The sequence below is a fragment of the Equus quagga genome, chromosome 16 (genome assembly GCF_021613505.1).
Source record: "Equus quagga isolate Etosha38 chromosome 16, UCLA_HA_Equagga_1.0, whole genome shotgun sequence".
Classification (NCBI taxonomy): Eukaryota; Metazoa; Chordata; class Mammalia; order Perissodactyla; family Equidae; genus Equus; species Equus quagga.
In genome coordinates, this window is record NC_060282.1 from 77065600 (window position 1) to 77091016 (window position 25417).

General features: G+C 38.3%; 2 protein-coding genes across 2 annotated transcripts; both read right to left on the bottom strand.

Moving 5' to 3' along the window:
• Window positions 1-1631: 1631 nt before the first annotated feature.
• On the bottom strand, window positions 1632-9192 carry LOC124228041 (myelin P2 protein). Its single transcript, XM_046642280.1, has 5 exons — window positions 8785-9192; window positions 6345-6444; window positions 4278-4450; window positions 3962-4063; window positions 1632-2547 (listed from the first exon to the last, which is right to left on the bottom strand). Exons 2-5 carry the CDS (start codon window positions 6415-6417, stop codon window positions 2497-2499), a joined length of 399 nt encoding a protein of 132 aa, XP_046498236.1. The 5' UTR covers window positions 6418-6444; window positions 8785-9192; the 3' UTR covers window positions 1632-2496.
• An 8822-nt stretch (window positions 9193-18014) lies between these two features.
• On the bottom strand, window positions 18015-21297 carry LOC124227982 (fatty acid-binding protein 9-like). Its single transcript, XM_046642163.1, has 4 exons — window positions 21175-21297; window positions 18948-19120; window positions 18356-18457; window positions 18015-18195 (listed from the first exon to the last, which is right to left on the bottom strand). The coding sequence occupies exons 1-4, from the start codon at window positions 21245-21247 to the stop codon at window positions 18145-18147; spliced, it is 399 nt and encodes a 132-aa protein (XP_046498119.1). The 5' UTR covers window positions 21248-21297; the 3' UTR covers window positions 18015-18144.
• Between the last annotated feature and the right edge of the window lie 4120 nt (window positions 21298-25417).

Consider the following 25417-nt stretch of genomic DNA (forward strand, 5'->3'; position numbering starts at 1 on the left):
AAGGCGCGTGTTGCTCATCCACCCTTCATGGGTCAGGTTAATTTTGATTACTCAGTCAAGAGATGGTTCAATTTTTCCACTGCATAGTTACTATTTTTTCACTTGTAAGTAATGAAAGGGTTCAGGACAGGCCTCCCCAGGATGTGCCACTTTGGCATGTGGATTATTTTGAGCTAAAGGCAATCGAGACCCTGTGGGCTCACGAGGATCTTTTACCTCCCCGCTAAATCATTTAAATTGGGGCCCTGCCCATAATGAGAGTTATTACCAGAAATAAATTTGAATGACCTATCTGTATGGCAGGGCAGGCCTCTAATTACTGCACATCTGTTCTTCTTATTGCCCTGTCCTGAGAGTTACCCTCCTGTCCTCTGAAGCCCCTGGTCCCTATCCCATTGCTTGGCTCGAGATGGCATGTATACTTCATTTTACCTTTCTATCTTCAAACCTCTCATGTGTGTGGGGTCCCCTTATGTATCAAATTAACTCTGTTTTTCTCCTATTACTCTGTCTCATGTCTATTTGATTATTAGACCAGACGAAAGAACCTTTGAACAGTAGAGGAAAAGTCTTCCTCCTCAACAATAATAAGCAATCTGGGAGGAGATATTTAAGACGAACTAATAACCTGCTCCTAGCTTTAGCATCCATTGATCATTCTTGACTGAGCCAATATTTACTGTGATGGTTAAAAAATGATGATTTTCCAATTTCAGCACTCCTTCCACACTTACCAGTCAGTCCATGGCGTTCTATTGTGAAGAAGATACATCCTTCTCCCTTCTCTCTTTCTCGGTCATCATCATCATGGATTTATGCATTCTTACTTTCCCCCCTAATAGTTTATAATTTGCTATTTTTCTTAATTATTTTTCTTCTCAAATTGTTCCAGATTTGGCCAATGGGAGCACCTTCAAGTTGGCTCTCATATTTCGGTGATGTGCCTCTTTTATTTTTTTTGAACACTTTCTTACTTTCTGGTATGATGAGATGTTTCAGTCTCATCTCGTATTTACCCTGCCTTCACATTGGAATCAGCCATTTCTCCAAAGAACCCTCATTCCTTTCAATGGGGAATGATATTAGACACCCAGATCTGGGTGGTAGATGTACTCATTCCTATTGAGGTATCTTTGCAGCTAAGCTCTTTGGGCAGATAGAGCTAGGAAATATATGCATGTATATACACATATACATACACACAAATGCATATATATATACACACATAAATACATGCAGGTATGCATGTGCAGTTATATACACACACATACACATGCCTTAGAAACCATGGGTTTATATCTATTCCAATCCATTCTCACATGGTTCTTTCTTGCCTTCCCTCATTCCATATTTCCACGGTGAAAATCCTGGCTCCTAACAACATCAACACATCTGAAATAGTTTCACTATTGCTTAGGCACAGTGGTCCCCTATTCCTGCCTGTCAAAAATCAACTGGACCCAATAATTCCATGCCTCGTTATTTATCCAAAAGAAAGAAACTCGTGTATCCACAATAGCCTTGTACAAGAATTTTTATAGCAGCTTTATTCATAGTAGCCAAAAATTGGAAACAGCCCAGTTGTCTTAAGAGAATGGGTAAATAAACTGTGATATATTCATGCAATGGAATACTGCTCAGCAATAAAAAGGAACAAATTACTGCTGCATGCAACAACACGGGTGAATCTCAAAAACATCATGCTGAGGTTTAAAAGCCAGACTGAAAAGAACACAGAATGTATGATTCCATTTCTATGAAGTTTGAGAACAGGCAAAACTAACCTGTGGTGATAGAAACCAAATCACCATTTGCTTTGGTTGGAGGTAGGACACGGCCGGACATTGGCTGAGAAGGAGCAGAGAAAGCATTCTGGGATTAAGGAAATGTACTGTATCTCGATCAGGATGTGAATTCTATGGGTGAAGGCGTTTGTCATAATGGATTAAAGGAACTCTACCTTTGATATCGGTGCATTTCACCGTCTGTAAATTAGCTGTCAATTTAAAAAGAATTGGCTGGAGTATAGTACAGGCTGCACCTTTTAGTTGAAACTAGAACTCGTCATTTTAAACCAGCTCCTTCTTCTAGATTGCCTCATTCGGATCCCCCTCCCTCCTATTCTCCTGGCCCCTGAAAGCATTTGAGGTCAATATATTTACTTCCTTCTACTGTCTTCTGACTTCCTTTTACTGTCATTTCAAATATACAAAGTACGACATAGGTTAGAATTTCGCAGATAATTAAACGACATTATCAACTATTGAGGACTGGCCAATATACATACTTTAATATAGTAAAGATGTGCATGCAAATTGAAAATGTTTAAATAACACTGAATTTTAGCTTAATCCTCAGTTTAGGCCTTTGCCTATCGGATCTATTAAGACAAAAGCAAAAACAGACAAGCAAACTGCAGTATGTAGTGAGGCCTTGGCACGGAAACAATTGACTTCCAACATCAAATGGTCAAATACCACTTCAGTGAGGATCTTCTCAGACCTTCTCATAAACCCTGGTACAAACCACGTCCTTCATCTTACATTCCTTAAAAAAAAAGAGAGAGAGAGATTAATTGAACATCTAAAACTCTAATTAGGGGACAGCGAATTTGTAATATTAACGGAAATTAAAAGCGAACTCATAAGATTAAATTTAGAAAGGAATAAAATATCAGTGTGTCAGTTTCCAGTAGTACAGAACCACGACCGTTAAAATAGGAGAAATGGTTTTAAAGTTGATCTATGTTACAGCAGAAGAATTTTTTCAAGTGGCCAGTTTTAATTTGCATGCATTTAAATCTACTAAAACAGTGGTTTTCAAAACTATCTGTGCCTTTGCATTACCTGGGGAACATTTAAAAATAATGATGGCCCCTCCTCCCCCAAGAGATGTGCATTCAATTGATCTGTGTTGGGGCCCCCACAGGGGGACTTAATCTTCCTGTAAATTTATTGTGCAGCTAAGGATAAGAACCTCTGAACTAAAGAGAAGGAACACTTAAAATGTTATATGAATCTGTTTATATTCCATGTACGTGTTTAATTAGTAAGCACGGAACTTAATACTTTAAAAAAATCATTGTAGGTCATCTCATGTAGCTTTGGTCATCACTCGTATCTGCTGGCTAGAAGAGGTCTCCAATTTGCCAAACCTGAATTATTGACATTGTTTAGTCTAAGTTAGTATAGATTCTTGAAAGCAAAATGCTTATAGATCTACAAATACTCTACACTTGAGCCTTTTAGGGTTTGTTTTGCTTTTATTTTATTTTTCTGAATCAAATGGGATTTTTATTACATTCAGTTTTTTTGACGTATTAAGGCTCATTCACGTCCTTAAATATTGTTTGGAAACTTGATTTTAATTGCTATACAATATTCAAATATGAATATACCATACCTTATTTATTATCATTTTTTTTTTACTGAGGAAGATTCACCCTGAGCTAGCATCTGCTGCCAATCTCCCTCTTTTTGTATGAGGGTTGCTGCCATAGCACAGCCACTGACAGACAGGCGGTGTAAGTCTGTGCTGGGGAACCAAATGTGGGCTGCCAAAGCGGAGTGCACTGAGCTTAACCACTAGGCCACTGGGGCTGGCCTTCTTATTTTTTTAATTATCCTTTGTTTTGGGTATTGAATTGCTTTTAAAACTTAGATTTGCTTTTCTTTTTGTGAATCCAAACTAGTGAGATTTATTCATACTTTCTTTATTATCATTTTTAGGAGTGGTGATTTCCCAAAATAACAAATAGGCTTTGTTATTTCCAAAATCTTGGACCTATACTTGAAGATGAGTCCTTATGGTTTAAGTATCCTCCAGGCATTAACTTTGACTTTATTCTTAGCCATTCTGACCCATTTGTATTCCAAAGAAAAAAGAATATTTTGAAAATAATATAACCAATTTCTCTATTTGAGTAGCACTATTACTGTAGCTGAAGTGAAAATACTCTTACCACTACCATTTTCCCATCCACCAACTTTCTCTTTATTGTTGTCTCGTTGCCATCCCATTTCTGCACTTGATTCAGTGAACCTCTTGCCAAGGTTACAGTGCTCTGGAAAGAAAAGTTCACAGAATTGACTTGCTTGGGCTTTGGTTGACTAAAGAAGCAGTTCATTCAATATTGAGTTGTTTTCATAATGCATGTCTTATGAGGCACATTCATTTTCAACAGAATGGAGTAGTTCACCGCTTTGAACACTAACAGGACTAAGCCTCTCTCTCAAGTGGTAGACTGAGCCACCTTGAAGAGAAACAGTGAAGTTTACCTTGGCTTTCCTATTGTCAGCTGTGGTTTCTTCAAATTCTCGGCCTAGCTTGAAGGAGATCTCTGTATTTTTGAAGGCACTTTCAGTTCTTATAGTTATAACATCTCCTTTCTTGCTGATGATCACAGTGGGTTTGGCCAAATTTCCCAGTTTTCTGGTGGCTAACCCCACACCTGAAAATCAAGATGGTGGTAGAATTATGTTGCCCAAAAGACCTTACCTAGAGAGGCTCTGGGTGGCCACAGTCTCTGCTCAGTTGCGCCTCAGGTGTGCAGATGGCAGGTAGCGTCACTTACCACTAACGACCTAATGGAAATTAGGTTTCACCATCTAATGGAAATACATGTCCATGGACTCAAATATTTTAGGTTTTGTTATTACGAAAGTAATGTCTGTGGATTTTATAGATAAAACTGTTCAGACTAAAGAGTGCACGTCATCCACTTTTACCACATCCAATCTCACACTCCATTGAAAATCACTAAAGTTTTGTATGGATTTTTCTAGACATTTTAGTTTGTATATATAGATATTATAGGTTATTTAAATGTCTATGACAGATACTCACTGTTTCATATTTTTTTCCTCAGTAATATAGTATGGATATAGAAAATAACTCCCCCCATATCCTTGATAGAATCTCATTTCTGAAATTTTGTTGTGGCTCCTAAGTATAGCTAGTAGGAAAAAACCATCCATTGCCCTTCAAGATCTCTCCAATTACAGATGATCATAGATAAATAAAATGACTTTTAAAAAAATTTATGCATTTGAAAAACAAAATTAGACTCAAGTTTTATTACTATTACTACCCAAGACTAAGAAAATGTATCAGTTTTGTGTGTGTGTGTGTGTATATATATATGTATATTAAATAAGAAGTGAAGAGTCAGTGCTAATAAAGAATTGTGAACTCTATTCTTCCTCCTGATTCTGATTAATCTTGTGTTATTGTATATGATTTAGGACAATGTGTTTCAAACTAAATTATAATCTCTGCAGAGAGCCTGAGAATTTGCCAACCCCCAGGTCTTTTTACGCACTTTAAAATTTGAAAATGACAGACCCAGGGAGTCTTTCATTGAGATTTTGTTATATTTTGCTTCTTCCTCAGCTGTAAAGTCCATAAATCTAACCAATCTCATAGTATGGATTTATCCCCATAAATTCTCATAGTTTTCTAGGCAACATGACATGATTTTGTTCATTTTATCTAAAAATAGAACTTTTCTCACAAGCTTTCTGAACAAGTGAGTAAAGCTACAGGCACTCTGACTAGCATGGCAACCTGAGGTCATTGGCATCACTCTCTATTATATTTATACAAATCTGGACATTTCCAGACTCTTCACACCTGTTTTGCTCATATCTACGGAACATTCTCTAAAATAGTATAAAATAAAGTTGATGTAATTAATGACTGGGCTTTCCATCTTCATCCACTGCTCCAACGCCAGAAACGCCTGATGTTAGTGTCACTGACTTGAATTCACTGACACAAACCAGTTCTTTTTCTCTGTGTAACTTCCCCAGACTGTGAACATCCTCATTTATGAAGCATTTACTTTTTAAAAACTGTCTACATAATTATGTAATAACAGATAGCCTAGAGGTCTAGAGAGAAAACATCTGGTTTAGCTAACTATCAAAATTTTAAATTGAGGTTTTCTATTAACTTTAGTAAATTCAACTCTTTATTTCATGAGCACTTTAGTTGTTACAAAACTAGCTCTCAGGAAAGTCAGAGAATGGATGGACTGAGCTTCTAAGATTTCTTTCCTCCAGGTCTGAAACCAAAGCCCTATTGATATGAAACTGCTTTTAAAATTGGTGGGAGTTCCATGCATTTAAGCAACTCTCCTTTAGGTTAAAATATATTAAAATTGCCATGAATAAAATGCAAATAAACTCTCTGAATGACACAACTGAAGATTAATTCTAGAAGAGGATTGTACTTTAGCCTGTGCAAATTTTCCCAGACTCCTGGAAAAAGAGTTAGAAGGAAATAGGCATGCAGCTTTCTCAAAAAGGATCTTCTCAACCCAAACATCAAAGAACATTTCTTACCCAGAGCTTTCATGTAGTCATCAAAGTTCTCACTGGAGACAAGTTTCCAGGTGCCCAGGAATCTGTTGCTCATTGTGATGGGTGAGAATTCAACAGAGTTCTAGGTGAGATACAGAAGACAAATGAGATGCTGAAGCCTCAGAAGATTCTTTTCAAAGATGTCCGAAGCATGTGACTCTCACAGAGACCCAATGGAGAAAAGCAGTGTCAGGACTGGGCAATGAATGGCTCTTCAATCATCCATTAGGACAAAAGAAAACTTCACATAATGTTTCCTTTAGTCTCCAAAAATTTTTATAGAAATCAATGAGAGCGCTATTTGAACCTTTAAAAACCTTCTGGTCAATCTTAAATTTTTAAGAAGTACTTAGGTCCTTAATGCTTTGGAAGATTCCTTAAATTAAGTCCTATACTGAACTAAATTATATAAGCACGAATGAAGGAATATGCGTGTGTGTGTGTATGTGTGTGAGTGTGTGTGTGTGTGTTTAGGCATCTCGGTCACCCTCAGTCCTGAGTCTGCACAATTAAGAATTCTTACTGAGAGAAAAAAGAGAGGAAAATGTCCATGAGTATTGTGATCACCGCCTCAAATATGTTGTGGGAGAGAAATGCAGGGGAGCAGTGTGAGGAAGTATTCATAGGTAAGGGAGGCTTGGCATAGTTCACATATCCCAGGCAGGCAGAGTAGGCAGACAATACAGTCAGTCTATTACAACAGAGCACAGAAATTGTATTCATGGGATGGACAAGAAATAGAACTATAGCACGCTCTTTGACCACAGCAAAGATTTCTAGCTAAAAAAAACCTTACGTCCAAATTAAGCAGGTTCTTAGTTAATACAACTTTAAGTCCTTTAAAGCAAATCTACAGTTTTATAAAGAGAAAGAATGTTCTATGATAATAACACTAATGTATATTGAGATCTCACGATGAACCAGTCACAGTGCTAAGTGCTTAATATGGATTATTCCATTTAATCCTTCCAACAATTCCAAGAGTTCGGCGCTATTATTATACCCATTTGCCAAAGAGAAGGCTGGAGCTTGGGGGAGATTAGGTAACTTGCTCCCAAAACTCGAATAAGGAGAGGTAGGATTTGAACCTGGCATTGTTCCCCCATAGCTAACTCTGGTTGGTTATCTTACACTGCTCCTGCTATGCCACATGTGCACAGAGGCCCTGGCTGAAGGTCAGGCAATACTAACATCCCCATGACTGGATAGAGACAGTCATTCTCTGCTTCAAAGTCAAGAGAGGTGAAAATCCAGAGATGAGACATCCAGAGCTACTCCAGTACATCAGGGCCCAGCCTTTGACCAGGGGGAAAAAATGCAAAGCCGCTTCAAATATAAGTGTTGCTCTTGGGAATAGCTAGTTGCTGCCATACATTTTCCCAGCAGGTTTTCCACATTGGCATTAATCCTGGCCACGAGACAACTGATATTACCAGGTTTTATATTTTTAGTACACAGGTTGGTACTCTTCACAAAAATGAAAATACCCCGTGATCAATTGGCTCACAATGGGTATAATTGCTGGCCTCGAGGGCTCAGGTTACCAAGGCCAGAGCTATGCCATAACCATTGCAATTGTGTGGTGTGAGTCCAAGTTGGGTCAAAAATGTGGAATCAGGTACAGTGGGTCCAAGTCTCATCTTACATCACTCATGCTTGGTAACTCAAAGTGGGAATGAAATCATGACTAGAAAAACTCCTCAGCTAACCAGCTAACCCAATCCCAGACCCAAGAGAATGTAACTGGAGGGAGTACATGGTACTGGGATAGAACAAACAGCTATGAAAGAAAGGGCTTTTCATTAGAGGATGTGTTACTTTCTTATCCAAAACACTTAGTTAAAATGAATGATGCTATCACTTGTGCCTACGAAAATTTACATGTTCTGCCTAAATCTATGAAGGACTCTCAAACCTTTCACTAGAGCTGAGCCCTTGTATTCAGAGGGACTGGTACAGGAGAGCTGTATGAATTTTCAGTAATCCCTGTATTGCAAATAGGAACAGCCATGGAGTTTAAAACATAAACGTTGAGGGCCAGCCCTGACGGCCTAGTCATTAAAGTTTGGCACACTCTGCTTCAGCGGCCTGGATTTGGTTCCCGAGTGTAGAAACACACCACTCATCTGTGAGTAGCCAGGCTGTGGCCGTGGCTCACGTAGAAGAGCTAGAAGGACTCACAACTAGAATATATACAACTATGTACTGGGGTTTTGGGGAGGAAAAAAGGCAAGGGGAAGATTGGCAACAGATGTTATCGCGGGGTGAATCTTTCCCAGCAAACAAAACAAAACAAACAAACAAAAAGCATACTAAATCTACTTTTAGAGAAAAATATGTAAACATTGAGAGGTACGTTGGCAAATCTTATAACTTTGAAGAAATTTTAGACAAAGAAAGGAATTTTTTATTTTAGACTTACCAGCAAGGTACCCGACTCCTGGAACTGACCAGATGTATTTGGACCAAGATGAAATTCTGAGGCCCATATGTGAATCGAAGGCACAGATCAAAGCAACGAGACAAGATCCAGACTGAACCAGGCTTGAGATTCTAAGTCACTCCTTGCTAAGAAAGTCATCAATATCCTAGTGAGGAAGGATGGATAATAAACATTATAACTGGGCACATATATTTAGACTTGAACTACATGTTCATAAAATGGACATAGTCTCTCTACAGTATGGGTTCACCTTTCACTGATTTATTGCCTATGTAAATTCTCAAGATAAAGAAGCTACTTGAACCACACAGTGAAAAGAACATCCAGAGGTCCAACCAAAATAGATAAGGAAAGCTCGCTCTATATAAGACATCATGTAAATATCCTTTACAAATTATCTTCAAGCTACATCCAACTGTGTATTTGGAAAAGCTATAATCAACCATCCTGTGGCAAATGAACAAAGAATTCATGGTTCTCCACTTAAATGCCAAAATCTGAGTCCATGCCTTTCATCCATTTAATTGCAAAAGTATTGAGAACCCACGAAGTGCTCGGAACTCTTCAAGGTTCTGGGGAAACATCATTGAACAAAATTTCATGTTCTCATGGAACTTACATTCTACTCATGATCTGATAAAAATTTGAAGCAAGAAATTTTAATCCTAGTGAGTCTGAATTTATTTGTAAAATAGACATATTTGATAATAACTGGTGGCTGGACAAGCTTACCATATAATACTAGGAGGATTAACCAATAAAAACGGCTATTTTAAAAAAATAATTGAGAAAATAAAAGTGAACCTTAAAATTTTTATTCTTAGAATATTTATAGATGAGGAAATTAAGCTAGCTTTCCAACTGTGACAACTAGAAAAGATGGATGAAGTTTAAAAAAAATTCTTCAAGGCATCAGAGAGAGAAAAAGGCAGAGAAAATTAAGGGTCTAGGATTTGGGTGAAAAAAGAAAGCCTAGAGAAACAGGCCCAATATTTGAGGCTGTTGCCCCTCTAGGGATCTACGAATTCAGAAAGAGGCCAGTGAAGGGCAAAAGTCTGAGGAAGATTTATGACAGAGTTAAGGGTTAGGGGACAATGATGGAGAGTTCTGATCGGCCACTACACTTTTGTTTGAGATTTTGAAAGCCTACAACATAGGAGAAAAGATGAACTGGGAGTAGCCCTGTGCTAATATCAATTCAATTCTTAAAATTAGTTTAGTGTGATCTTGGACAGCTGGTGAACCCAGCTACCAGTCAGAAACAGCATAAACTCTCTCCAAAAGAAGATAATGCCACCCAAGGTCTAAATTTATGTCTACAATTTTCCATACACATTGCCAATCAAAAATAAATAGAACAACAAGAGACAGGAAAATATGCTCAAAAGCAAAAGGAACAATAGACAACAGAAACAGATGATCAACAGAGCAGATATTAATAAAATAAAAACAAGCATATTACAAAAAATATCATCAAAACAAGTTTTTTAAAGACTAATAAAATTGACAAAATCTTAGCAAGATGGATATAAAAATAGAAAAGGTGAAAGTTATGGATTGCAAGAATAAAAAAGATTGTATTGATATATCCTATAGTTATTTTTAAATCGTAAGAAAATATTAAGTACTACTTCATGCCAATAAATTTGAAAATTTAAAAGAAATTTATAAGTTCATTAGAAAACACAGCTTACCAAAAGTAATAAAAGATGTAAAAAGTGTGAATATTCTCAAATCTGTCAACGTTGAATCTGTAATTAAAATTTCTCCCACAAAGATACTTTAGAACTGTAGGCCTCACCAATGAATTCTTACAAATATTTAAGGAAAAAGGTAACACCGATCTTACAGAAAATCTTCCAGAGAGTAGGAAAGAAGGTAGCAATTTCCAACTAGCATATCCAACCACTCCCATATGCTTAATCCTTAAATCTCAGCTCAATCATACTTTCTTACCTTTGTGTTGACATCCTTTAGGTTTCAACTCGATCATCTTTCTTAACCTTTCCTAGTATATCATTACTTAATAGTTACTGCAATGGCCATTTTTATTAATTTTGCATGTTATTTGATCAATATGTATATCAAACACTAAAGTCTTGAGTGAGTGGGGACAACGTGGCATTTTACCCATGTAGTGTTTGTCCCAAATACTTAACACCAAGCATGTACACAGTAGGTAATCATTTGTTGACTGACTGAACGAATGAAGACAAAATAAAAATTTCTATTTATGAGGTTTATTGTTTGCATTAAATCAGATAATAAATATTAGTAAAGCATCTAAAATTAGTACTTATGATCAATAATATTATTATTCTCCTAAACTTCCTCCTCTCTTCTCCCTCCTCTGCCTTCTCTTCCTTCCTTCTTTTCTTCTCTGGAGGCACGGAAAGAGCAAAGACTGTGAGTCATACCTAAGTATGAAACTTAGTTATAAGACTCATTCCTTTATCTGGTCATTTCTTTAGCTGCTGGTAAAAGCAGGTGGTTCTTTCCCTGTTTGAGATGACATGATCTTATTGTAACACCAGGAAAGGGCAATAAGATAATTCCACGATTCATTGTATATATTCTCACCTGCATTACTGCAGACAATTAGCACGAATTTATTTAACTGTGGTAACACTGGAATAACATGGAGCATGAAACAGAAACGATTTCTGCCCTCATGGACCTTATACTCTGGTTAGGAAGGTGGACATTAAAAAAACATTCAGAGCCATGGTAGAACATCTAGAATATCCAATTATTATTTTTTATCATTTGCAGATGGAGATAGAATGCCATTAAAAAGCCAATTAACCACTACTATAGGAAGATATGTTATGGGGTTTCTTAGATAACAGATGCCATGAGACTGATGATCTGATTTATCTTCAGGACTCAGGCACTAGGAGAAAGCCTAGACTGCTATTTGACAGAGGATGACAATGGCATTTCAGGCTTGACATCCTCTGCTTTCATGTTTCAAATAAATGTTTTTCTTTAAGTTTAACAATGCTGAGAATACAAAAAGTTTCCTTCTTAAGGAAAACCGTTTCTTGTAACTTTCTTAGCCACCAGTGGATATTTGATCTTTTGGTTACTATGGTGACAGTTGCATTTACGCTGCCCAAAGGTAGTTAATAGCTTTTCTTTTGTTGAATGGTAATAAAGAGAGTGAAGAAGTAGTTGTGATTTCTGCAAACAATGCAATTAGCTTTGTTTTTACTAGGCTCTAATGTACATGGTCTCTTTTCCAATGTCTAGTCTAAGATTTCAAATCATTATTCCTAATAGAACACCTGAGAATGGAAGTTACTCGTTCACTTGGGAGGAAATGGAGGACTGAATTTCTGCATTTCAGTTTCTTTCTCCAGTCATTATAGCGTATACTGAGCTGGCCACAGTTTTTCTATTCCATTTGCATTTCCTCTTAGAGAGAAAGTGCCATTAACAGCATTAAAGTAGGCTCTACTTTTCAGGCATTAGCACACAGAGCCGTAGGAAATGCTTTTTAGGACTCAGCCACCTGCTCCTTTACAGCTGATGGAAGAGAGGAAACCCTTAAAAATAATTCACTTGCAAAGCATAGTGAAAAGTGTGCATGTGTCTAGCTTTATTTCATAAGGAACAGATATAAACTCATAAAAATTCAGGTGATTTTCTAATCATGTGCTATCCAGGGAGCCTCCTGTCTTTCTTGCTTCATTTCCTTGATTATGTCTTACAAATTTTTTTCAATAATTGAGATGGTATCAAGGCTTTGAGAGAAAGTATAATTTACATATTTCACTTTGTGAAATTGCTTTGTAACTTATATATTGAAAGGCATTACTTTTAATGAGCATCTACTGAAATCTGAACCCTATTTTACAAAGTAAACCAGAATCCATTTTTCCTGCTCATTTTCCTCAAAGCCCATTTTTAACTAATTAGTTGCTTCAAGACCCTGTTCAAAGCTTATCTCTGCGGAGACGCCCTTTGCTCCACCTTGTTCTGCCCTCTGGTTTCGTGCACCGGCCCTCCAGTTACGTTGTTCCTATTCTTTGCATTCCAGTTGCCCTATACAGGGTGCCTAGTTTTATTGTGCTTCGCTTTATTGCACTTCGCAGATATTGCATTTCTTACGAACGGGAGGTTTGTGGCAACCCTGCATCAAGCAAGTCATCAGCGCCATTTTTCCGAAAGCATTTGCTCACTTAGTGTCTCTGTGACACATTTTGGTATTTCTCACAATATTTCAAGCTTTTTCATTAGTATTATATTTGTTATGATGATCTGTGATCAGTGATCTTTGATTTTACTGTTATAACTGTTTGGGGGCACCCATATAAGACAGTGAACTGAATCAATAAATGTTGTGTGAGTTCTGACTGTTGCTCTGACTGGCTGTTTCCCATCTCTCTCCTCGCCTTGGGCCTCCTTATTCCTTGAGACACCACGGTACTGAAATTAGGCCAATTAACAACCCTACAGTGGCCTCTAAGTATTCAAGGGAATGGAAGAGTCGCACATCTCTGAATTTAAGTCAAAAGCTAGAAATGATTAAGCCTAGTGAGGAAGGCACGTCGAAGGCTGAGATAAGCTGAAAGCCATGCCTCTTGTGCCAGTTAGCCAAGTTGCAAATGCAAAGGAGAAGTTCTTGATGGAAATTAGAAGTATTACTCTAGTGAACACTCGAATGATAAGAAAGTGAAACAGCCTTGTTACTTATTTGGAGAGAGTTTTAGTGGTCTGGATAGAGGCTCAAACCAGCTACAACCTTCCCTTAAGCCAAAGCCTAATCCAGTGCAAGGCCCTAACTCTCTTCAATTCTGCGAAGGCTGAGAGAGAAGAGGAAGCTGCAGAAGATAAGTGTGAAGCCAGTAGTGGTTCATGAGGTTTAAGGAAAGAAGCCATCTCCATAACATAAAAGCTCAAAGTGAAGCAGCAAGCAGAAGACCTAGCTGAGATCAATAAAGAAGGGTGCTACACTAAACAACAGATTCTCAATGTAGATGAAACAGCCTTCTGTTGGAAGAAGATGCCATCTTGGACTTTCACAGCTAGAGAGGAGAACTCAATGCCTGGCTTCAAAGCTTCAAAGCACAGGCTGACTCTTGTTAGGGGCTAATGCAGCTGGTGACTGTAGGGGGAAGCCAATGCTCATTTACCATTCTGAAAATCCTAGGGCCCTTGAGAATTATGCTAGATAGATTCTGCCTGTGCTCTATAAATGGGAAAACAGAGCCCGGATGACAGCACATCTGTTTACAACATGGTTTACTGAATATTGTAGGCCCACTGTTGAAACCTATTGCTCAGAAAAAAAAGGTTCCTTTCAAAATATTACTGCTCATTGCCAATGCGCATGGTCAACCAAGAGCTCTGATGGAGATGTACAATGAGATTAATGTTGTTTTCATGTCTGCTAACACAACATCCATTCTTCAGCCCATGGATCAAGGAGTAATTTTGACTTTTAAGACATTATTTAAGAGATACATTTTGTAAGGCTGTAGCTTCCATTGACAGTGATTCCTCCAATGGATCTGGGCAAAGTAAATTGAAAACCTTCTGGAAAGGATTCACCATTGTAGATGCCATTAAGAACATTAGTGATTCACGGGAAGAGGTCAAAATATCAACATTAATGGGAGTTTGGAAGAAATTGATTCCAACCTTCATGAATGAGGAATTCAAGACTTCAGTGGAGGAAGTAACTGCAGATGTGGTGGAAATAGCAAGAGAACTAGAATTAGAAGTGGAGCCTGAAGATGTGGCTGAATGGCTGCCATCTCATGATCAAGCTTTAATGAATGAGGAGTTGCTTCTTATGGATGAGCAAAGAAAGCGGTCTCTTGAGATACAATTTACTCTTGGTGAAGATGCTGTGAAGATTGCTGAAATGACAACAGAGGATTTAGAATATGACATAAACTTAGTTGAGAAAGGAGCAGCAGGGTTTGAGAGGACTGACTCCAATTTTGAAAGAAATTCTACCATGGGTAAAACGTCATGAAACAGCACCGCATGCTACAGAGAACTTGTTCATGAAAGGAAGAGTCAAACGGTGCAGCAAACTTCATTAGCTACCACCACCCTGATCAGTCATCAGCCATCAACATCTCTCAGAAAATAAGTTATGACTCATTGAAGGCTCACAGAATAGTTAGCATTTTTTAGCAATAAAGTGTTTTTTAATTAAGGTGTGTACTTTTTTTAGACGTAATACTATTACACACTTAATAGACTACAGTATAGTGTAAACATAACTTTTAAATGTACTGGGAAACCAAAAAATTATTGTGACTAGCTTTGTTGTGACATTAGCTTTATTGTGATGTGGAACTGAATCCACAGTATCTCTGAGGTATGCCTGTAATCTGGGAGGGAGATGTGGGAAACACGAGAAGACATGACAAATTCCTTGTGCTGGTCCATTGCATAAGGTCTCATTTACCCTCACCACAACGCTGTGATGTAGATAATCTTTATTTTGCAAAGGAGAAACTGAAGTGGTTAAGCAGCTCATGCATGCTCACATAGCTGTCAATGGCAAAAGTGGGATTCAAGTCCTGCTAGGACTGGTTCTCAAACCCCATTCAGTCCACTTTCCTGCAGTGTGTCTCCGGGGCAACAGACAAGTCCCATTCTACCATGGGGCTGGTGGATGGCTAGTCGCTCCCCATCTTGCCCCTCTCCAAAATTTACTCGGGATCTAGATACCAAACTTCCAAAAGGACAGACTATATTTTCCTCTAAATGTTCAAAGAAGAAATCTTAATAACCTGTAACTTGGGGATTAGATTATGTTCTAATACTTCATCCTAATTTTCCATCTATTTTTGGTTACTGTCTTTGGATAGTCAGTTGTCTTTTTATGGCCAGCAAAGAAAAGCATGTCCTTTTATGTTTATTGCATTTTTGTGCAAAAAGTATGAAATATTAGATACACTAAGACTATTCAAAATAACTTATTTTTTGTCAGTGATGTACTAAATAGTATTGGATAGCAAAAAAAGAAATCTAGTGAATTATTCTTTGATAATAGAACTAATCATGGTTTTAGTATGATTAATCTTTGGATAATTAATACTTTCCTACAAACTTTAGTGTGGATTTGAAATATAATGGTTTACTACTAAGTTATTCAGTCTAAAATTTTCAAAAATAAAATCTATTTTCTGTGTGGCTTATAAAAACGACTCTCATTCCCTTTATTTCAAAACTTTTGGGAAAGTGAATAAATAATGGATTTTTGTTGCTCAACTACAATGAAAAGTTCCATTATTTCCAATACAACTTGACAAATATGCCTTGTTGTCATTTATATACAGACAGATGATGACTTTTGAAGGCAAGTCACATATGACGAGAGACTGATCATGTGAAAGTCTTTAGGAAGGACTAATGATTATAAGTATAAACTTTAGTGAATTTCTTTCTTAGAAATTTTGACATGATTTTACTGAGAATAAAAATAAAAGCAATAGAGTTTCAAGAGGCCTCTGCTACTTGTAACATCACAAGGCAGTTGGGAACTCCACGTCTGAGCCATAGCTATTTCTTAGCACCCAATACGGTATTGAACAAACAGTGGTCGCTAAGTAAGAACTTGTTGAATGAATGCTTTCCTCAGGAGTAGTATGTTTGAATCCATCTACCAAAGACTCAACATCAGGATTTTTTTTTCTCATTTAGCCTCTTTGTACTTTGAGCTGTGACATTTATGAGAAGTCGAGTAAGTCTTGAGAATTCAGAACTGTGTTATTCTTTTCTTAATTATGCGTCTGTAGAGCCAAAGATTTAAATGAGTAAGTGCCTGGTGCATTTTAGAGTACAGACTTCTTCCTAATGGTTGAGGAAAGCACTTCAACCCCTGATCCACGGTGTTGCTAAAGGACTGTCACCTGCAGCCTCTTGTGGACGGAGACTGTCCTCTGATTAAGGAGGCAGTGGCCTGTGCTCCCCTTGTGAACAGACACTACCTTGGGGGTTGAAGTCCTCTGACTTCTGGAGAGCACGCATGGCCTTATTTTGTACATACGTGAGTCCTTTAGGAAGGACAGGAACAAGTCATGTGGGGACGACTGTCATTGCCCACATCCGGCAGCTGTGTGGCCACCACCAAGCCCATCTCCTCAGGTGCACAGCTGTATGCTCAGAGGTCTCCGAGTTTAGTAAGAGTGCCCTGGTTCCTTTCCTTGGCCAGGGATTCAGCTCTTGCCTCAACCCTGTGCTCAGTCTTTTTCTAAATCACCCTTCAATTTCATCCTTCCTGAGGTGACCATACGCCTCCGTTTGCGATGGACAGTCCCATGGTGTGCCTGTTGTCCAGGCGCAGTTATCGATAGCACCCCTTTCAACTTCTCACCTGGTTTAGAGGACAAATTGCGTGGCCAGTCTACTTTAGCACATATTAAACACAATTCTCCAGACTTATTTTTGGCCCATTACCATCTATTTTTAAATTTAAGGTGCAGCATGATATTTGCCTAATTCTTCCTCTTTCTCCTTTTCTTTCTCCAACTGCTACAAATACCATCAGTGTCTTAGGATTTACTCTCTAATTTTACCCATATTACTCTGTTTTGCTCTAAGCCCTGAGAGTACTTCCTAGCAGCAGTACTTAGTGAAACTATAATGGACTCTGTGTAGCTCTGACTATTATATTCTATTTAGGCATCTAGAAATTCAGGTCTGGCATTTAATAACGTCATTCTGCAAAGACTAAGTTGTAAACAGTGGTGACAGTTGCACTGGCCTGATTATTTTAAATGGGTTTGTGGATAAATAAAACAGTGATTGTTTTCAATGTTCTTCTACAATAATTCAACCACAAGGTATAATGTCCAGGCTCTTTTTTGTACCCTGTTTATCTACCTACCCCGATCTGTCTATCTATTTATGCTAACTACTTTAAGCAGGGCCAGCCTTCTGCAAAAATAAAAAGTCAGCAGTGTTGGTTTTCGGAATCTGTGCTGCCCAAAGTATGTTCCAATGATATTAATGCCTCCCGCCTCAAGGTCACATGAATTTCAACAGAGCACCCTTGGACAGAATGCCTTGACCTAAATGGAGTGGGTCCACTGGAAGGAACTCAAGGACTGTGCAAGTCAGGTGGGCAGAGGCTAAGGGGACTCCGATGCTCGTACAGTAATACTGTAGCCAAGTAGCTTCTTGCCTCACCAACTTAACAGATTGTCCCTAACCCTCAGTATTGCATAGCTCCAAAACTGCACTTAATTTGATGGTTTTATTGAGCAAATTTATGCTAAGCCATTTTTTTGTAATCACTGACCCTGAGGCATATCTTCTTCAAGTTCCAGTTTCCTGCTAGTGACCAGGCTTTCACTGATGTAGACACTTTCTTCACACTTTTTCATAAATCCGAGTGCTGACGGTATTATTCATGGTATATTCCTAAAAGCAAAGAGGGATCTATTAGAGTAGGTAGATGACAGGTAAACTTGCTCTGCCCTCTTTCCCCAGACCCTCAATTCAAGATGCAAAGCAACTGAGTAATCTGAAAGGCATGCATCGAATAGGAGCATCTAAAAAATGCAATTTGGAGAAAACTCACCACTACCATTTTTCCATCTACAATTTGTCTCTTGATTGTTGTCTTTTTGCCAAGCCATTTTTGGACATGAATCATTGAGCCACCATGTAATGTTATGATGCTCTATAAATGCACAAAGGAATCAGTTAGAAATAGCAATTCACTGCATTCTAACCTACATAAGACCAGGCATCTACTTTCTAATTTCTATTTTAAAACTCTTTTCTCCAAAATCCTCACCACCAATCTTGTCAAAATAATATTTTAATACCATCAAACTGAGAAGTCTCAAGAGATTATTCAATTTATGCTCCCCTCCCCCGGGCAAACAATACCTAAATTATTTGTGAATAATTATTCTTTTCTACATGCTCTTTTATATGACAATGGCAAAGAGAGATCAGAAAAAAAGTGAAAACATGTTGAGTTTTTTGGCCCTGTTTACCATCAGAATAATTTGCGAAAGGATTGCCTTTAGAGATGTGCAATGTTAATGAACTAAACAAGCCCAGAGTGACTTGGTAATTAATCAAATTAGATACGAATAAACCATGCATAACCGCTGTCTAGTTCTTCTCCTGACTGTGGAACATCAGGATGATTTAGTTCTTACTTTTACTTTCCGGTTGTCTGCCGTGGTTTCATCAAATTGTTCTCCCAGCTTGAAGGAGATCTCCGTGTTCTTCAGAGAACTTTCTGTTTTGATGTTCACCATGGCCCCATCGGCGCTAATAATGATTCTCGGCTTTGCTAACCCCGCCAGGTTCCGGAGTGTGTCACTCACTCCTGTAAGGCAGAAAAAGCACCACACCTTCTTAAGTCATTTAGGAAGAAGTGCTAAGATCATTCTGGAAAGCAATTTAAAAAGGGCACGTACCTCCCCCCCCTTGAAGTTTTGGATAATGGGCCGTAATTTCTTCAATCCTCTTGGTGCTAGTTGGATTAAGCCAGACCCTGCCAACCTGAAGGCATGTCTAGTAATTATACTTGACATTTGAAAGCTAAATTCAATTTTTGAGACTATTGTGCTTTATCTAAAATCTTTGAGACGCTCGTGCTTCATCTGAAACGTATATTTGTATAGTGTCTCTCAGGCGATCAGATACTTGAGCTGTACCTCGTGAAGCGTTACAACAACATGCAGGGTGTTATTGTCCTCATTTTAGAGATGAGCACACAGGGTCCCAGAGAGGGCAATCCTAGGTGATGTGTCTGGTAGGTAGCAGAGTTGAGACTTAAACACAAGTTTTCTAATTTCCAAGAACTTCGGCATATTTTTTTCTTAAAAAAAAACCAAGAAATCCAACTTTCAAAATAAAAAGAATATGACTTCTGAAGTCCAAGCTCCTCTCTTATCTGCAGATTAAATTCAGATGTGGCTGAGTCAAGAGGAGGTAGGCAAACTGGACAGTCTGGCTTATTAGAGCATGACCCCCGTTGTTCAGTTTGGGGATGGTCCCTTGTCAAACCTGACTCCTGCAGCAGGTGGGCGGAGGAGCTGACCCTCTCTGTTTCCATATCAAACTTGATTTCACATCCACATTGTGGAACTGCCAGGACCGTCCGACTGCAGAGCAGCAGTGTTAGGGGGATCACAGAAGAGTGAAGGGTGAGGTAGTTAAAACCTAGGCTGCACCCAGGGCGTCCATGCTAGTGTGGGATCTTATTTCCCTTCTCTAACCTTCAGCTTTCTCAATAGTAAAACGGGGATGACTACAGTACTCACCTCATAGGTGTGTTGGGAGTTTAAACAAAAGGACTTAGCGTTGTAGTGGTACCTGGCAGGTTCTCGGCTCATTCCCTCTTGCCCTCTGCCAAAGCCCAGCTCCCAATGCAAACAAGTGCTGCTCTCACCATAACCCCAAGTTTCTTAGATGCTCCCAAATTTAAACTCTAAACAGTGCGTCTGTGAATCTACGAAGAGGTAGGGAAATATGTTCCCTATTACTCCCTGAGACAGTTAATGCAGACTATGAAAAAGGAAAAAATATTACACTACAAGCACATTGACTTCTTATTATGCAGTGGTCGTTTCTGCCAAGTTAAAGAAAAAAGTAAGGTTAAAAAAATTCTTGACTTTCTATACAGTTTTTATTGCAAGGAAGTTTTCTCTTAATTAAATATTATAAATTGCTTAATTAAATATTAAATAATTACCATTCTTCTAGCATTCTGGAATAATTTAGTTGTCAGAACCGAGCCATTATAACTGATGTTTAATCAACTCAATTAAGAGCTAAAGATGGATAGGGTTTATACTTCTGAGAAATATCCACTGTTGAGACATTCCACAAGGAAAAATGTTCCATCTCTCCTATCAAAAGTGTGAAATTCTTCAAAATAATGCTTTGACAGTATCTCCCACATATAGCAGAACCTAAAAATTAACCAACTAGAAATTCCGTTTGTTGCTATTGCTCTTTTGAAGTTATAACTTAAAGAAAACCTTGAAACAGATTTAGTTGGTAAATGTAATTATAGATTGTTCTTACCGTCTATAAATTTGAAGCTTGGAAAAGCTATTTGATGTAACGGCCAAGCTAAAAAGAAACTCTATCGAGGTGTTAGGATGAAGTATTTTTGAAAAGGGTAAATGGGCTTAAATATATGGATAATGACTAGAAGGAAGTATCTGTGAGCCTATTATTCCAAAAAGAGATAATTATTACTCATAGTTAAAAAAAGCAAAAGTAGATACATAAACTTTGTTAATCTCATATGAACATGCCCTAGAATCACAAAAGAAAAAAAGAATTCTAGGAAAATTCATTGAAAATGCAAACCCAGCCACATCACAATATGCATTGCCAGTTTCCAAACCTTGTTATGATATTTCTCACCCAGTTGTTTCATGTATTCTTCAAAATTTTCACTGGAGACCAGCTTCCAGGTTCCCAAGAAGGGCTCAATCATGATGGAAAGCTTGCTGAGAAGAGGCACTCACAAGCAAAACCCAAAGAAACCTAGGAAATACAGTGCTCCCAGTATCTTAATTTAATAGCCATGTTTGTCACGTGACTCCTCTGAAATGGCCAATGGGCAGCAGCAGGACCAAAGATTCCAGGCACCAGTATTGACTCATTTTATTTACCTCCAAATTAAGAAACAGAAAATTAACATGTGAAGTTGAATTTAAGTCAATGATTATAGCTTCTAGCAAAGATGTTTACACCCCAAGAGTCACCTGATAAATATTGCTTGTGGAATGGAGACATTTTTCAAAGAGAACAGCCTTTTGAACTATGACTGCTGAGTCAACTCCAAAGGAATATCTGGACAAGTGTCTAATGAACACTAGACTGAGGTGTTCTCCCACCTAATACAAGAACATCCTTGCTTGGTCCACCTCAGCTGTTTTTTGTTTGGACAAGTCACAGTGCCAGAATCCCCTCTTCATTAAAATAATATCTTCCCCTCCCTTCCTTGCAGGGTTGATGAACTGATAGTAGTTAATGTAACTGAAATGTCTGCAGTCGTTTGAACTGAGGTGTAGGGTATTATTAACATTATCATTGTTATTAATCAAGAGTAATTGTGGACTGGGAAGAAAAGTAACAATTATCGTTGAATAGTGTTTTGGGATTTAAGCCCTAAAACGGAGGTGGAACTAATGCTTGGAAAATTCCTCTTTTAGGCTTACAAAGTAATCTTGATATTAAAAGATAGCACTGGAAATTGTGAGGAGAAGTTTTAGGGAGAAATATGATGTTTTGATATCTGCATTCTAAAAGAAACAAAAAAGCAGCAGATCTTTTAAACCTCTGTGCAATTACTTCTGAAATCGTCTTCTGCAACCCAAGTAATGGAAGTGGGCTTTGCGGGTACTGCATTTACTAAAAAGGGTTAGATTCAGAGGCTGTAGATTTATATCACAGCTTTGAGCTCCTGTTGTTTTGAAGAAGGCTGGAAGATGAGAGCGCCAGGCACCAGGAGAAGAATAGTTATACTATTATCCGCCTGTGGCAAATATTCCTTCAATTCAAAGAGATACTTATTCAAACTACCTCTCATAGAAAAAAACAAATTTAAAAAAAAGTTTTATGTCTTGGCACCACAAAGCTATAACTTGAGTGAGATAAAGAGTTTCTTTTGATGAAAACACATAAAGAAGAAATTTGTAATGGAATATCTTTATAGCATTCTATTTTTATTAAAATATCTAGAGGGGAAAACAGGGGAGGCAAAACTGGAAGAAACTGTGGAGAACAAAAAATGAGCAAAACTAGGGGAAATAGAAAACTGAGACGTGCTCAAAATAAGTGCCTTAGCAACTGACAGTGTACTCAGAGGTGACGTTCAAATAAAGAGCAAGTGACTGGATCTTGCTTTACTGGCTCTAGATGTGTATGCACTCTCTGTTTAAAAGAGCAAGCGTACATGGCTATGCATGACCGCCAGTGGGGTAGTGTGACAAACGTCTCCCATTTGTGTAACCATCTTTGTCCCAATTCTCTTGCCATTGATTGATTCAGAAATCAATCCGGTGGCCCCATTTTAGAACTCAGTTGGCCCATGAGACAAAAGGGAAAGTCAAATTTCTGGCTTCTATAAAATTTCCTCACCCCTCAGAGAGAGCCAGAGGGATGGTCTCTCTTCTCCTCTGCACGTTTTGCTTTCTTCTATAATATTTAGAAGCCAGCCCTGGAGGCCTAGTGGTTAAGATTCACTGCTCTTCACCACCAAGGCCAGGTTTGTTTCCTGGTCAGGGAACCACACCGCTCATCTGTCGACTATCATACTGTGGTGGTTGCGTGTTGCTGAAAGCTGCACCACGAGTGTTTGAAATCCCAGCAGAGTCACCCATGGTGGACAGGTTTCAGTGTAACTTCCAGACTAAGACAGATTAGGAAGAACGACTTGGCCACCACTTCCAAAAAAATTGACCATGAAAACCCTATGACCAGCAATGGAGCATTGTCTGATACGGCACTGGAAGGTGAGAGGATGGCGCAGAAAGACCCGACAGGGTTCTGCTTCGCTGTACACAGGGGCGCAAAGAGTCAGAATCGACTTAAATGGACTGGAGGACACTAATAAATGATGTTTAGGACTGCTGCAGCCACTGTGTTATCAACTCAAAGAGGAAGCCAAACCGAAGATGGCAGAGTGGAAAGTGGGGAGCAACTGAAGACCACTTTTTTTCTGGAATTTTTATGTGACTTAATAAGTTCCATTATTATTTAAACAATTTTGTGTCTCGGTTTTTGTTACTTGCAGCTTAAGCCTTCGTAACTGATATGTTTTTGTAAATAGCTTCCCCTATATGATTCATTTGGACTCTTAAAACAACCAGTTTTATGTATCCTATGACGTTGGCCTTGTGCACAGCATCTTGTGTCTTTTCAGATCCAACTCACACCTCCTCCTCCGTGAAACTGGTTCAGAGCTGGTGGAGCCCCACTGTGTGATACAGTTACACTTTAAGAGCAGTATATTAGAGAATTTTTCTCACAGTGTGGCAACCAGTTATCCTCCAGCTGTCCCCTGAGCTATTTTATGAGTGGGCCAAGCAAAGAAAATATTTCTTACTCATCTCTATATCCCTCAGGCAGTGCCTGGTATATTGTGGGTGCTCAAAAAATGTTTTATGAATGAATGACAAAAGGAAGAAACAGGGTTTCTTTCTTTCTTTCTTTCTTTTTGGCGAGGAAGATTGTCCCTGAATGAACATCTATGCCACTTCATCAGCAGGCCAGCCTCTGATTACTTCTTTTTAACTGACAGTTTCCCTCATTACTGATCGTAATCTCTCTAACAGTGACTAAACACAAAGTTTTAACACGTTCTTCTCTCCTGCCCTGCTCCTAGGACAGGCCTTCCATCGTGGTCCTCAGATGGAAGAAGGGTTCTCAGATTCCCTTCTTTGCTAAGCATCTCATCATGACCCTGCAAGGCTCCCTTCTCAATTAAGGAAGTTCTCTGCTATTCCCGCTGCTCCCATTACCAGCTCCTGCCACCTTTGTTTGACTATTAAAAGAAAAAAAAAGCACCATTTCCTCAAGTAAAAAATTTAAAGTTTTGAATGTTCTGAATTATTAATCCTTGTAAAGAAACTAGAATACAGTAATTTGTTATAGAACCGTTACACATCTTTTCATGACGGCTGCAGTGTTTATTTCTCCGTCATTTCATTTTACATCCTCCTCTAATATCTTATTTTCTATGCTAACTTTCCTGTAACGTTTTAGCTATTAAGTAGTTTTTAATAAATTTTGAGTTTGAGTTGCTACATTATCCATTGGTGAGGGATACTGGTAAGGATAAGTATATACTGGAAGCTACAAAAGTATTCAGAAATATGTCAGGTAACTTACTGCTATACATATAATGTTTCAGCTGGTGCCACACTAGATTTTTTCTATTTTTTTGAGGTAAAATACATATAACATAAAATTAACTATCGTAAGCATTTTTAAGTGTAGAGTTCGGTCGTGTTATATACGTTCATATTATTGTGCAACCATCACTGCCGTCTATCTCCAGAACTCTTCATCTTGCAAAACTAAAACTCTCTACCCATTAAACACTAACTCCCCATTCTGCCCTCCCCTTAGCCCCAGGCAATCACCATTCTACTTTCTGTCTCCATGATTTCGACTACACTAAGAACCTCATATGAGTTGAATCATACAGTATTTGTCTTTTTGAGCCTGGCTTATTTTACTTAGCACAGTGTCCTCAAGGTTCATCCATGTTGTAGCATATCTCAGAATTTCCTTCTTTTTTAACACTCAATAATATACCTTTGTGGGTCAATACCACATTTTGCTTCTCCATTCATCTGTCAGTGGATACTTGGATTTCTTCTATATTTTAGCTCTTGTGACTAAAGCTACTATGAACGTGGGTGCGTGGACTCTGCCTTCAATTCTTTTGGGCATATGCTCAGAAGTAGAATTACTGGATCACATGGCAATTCTATTTTTAACTTTTTGAGGAAATTCCATACTGTTTTCCAGAGCAGCTGTACCATTTTATGTTCCCAGCAACAGTACAAAAGCGTTCCAGTTTCTCCACATCCTCATCAACATGTTATTTTCTGTTTGCTTTTTTTTATAGTAGCCATCTTAATGGGTGTGAGGT

Excerpts from the sequence above, each read along its gene's own strand:
- LOC124228041 (XM_046642280.1), bottom strand. The coding sequence starts at position 6,417 with ATGAGCAACAGATTCCTGGGCACCTGGAAACTTGTCTCCAGTGAGAAC. Across the intron at positions 4,064-4,277 it reads CTGACAATAGGAAAGCCAAG|AGCACTGTAACCTTGGCAAG; the intron begins GTAAACTTCACT and ends TTTTCTTTCCAG. Across the intron at positions 2,548-3,961 it reads TGGATGGGAAAATGGTAGTG|GAATGTAAGATGAAGGACGT; the intron begins GTAAGAGTATTT and ends TTTTTTTTTAAG.
- LOC124227982 (XM_046642163.1), bottom strand. The coding sequence starts at position 21,247 with ATGATTGAGCCCTTCTTGGGAACCTGGAAGCTGGTCTCCAGTGAAAAT. Across the intron at positions 18,458-18,947 it reads CAGACAACCGGAAAGTAAAA|AGCATCATAACATTACATGG; the intron begins GTAAGAACTAAA and ends GTGCATTTATAG. Across the intron at positions 18,196-18,355 it reads TAGATGGAAAAATGGTAGTG|GAATATACCATGAATAATAC; the intron begins GTGAGTTTTCTC and ends CTTTGCTTTTAG.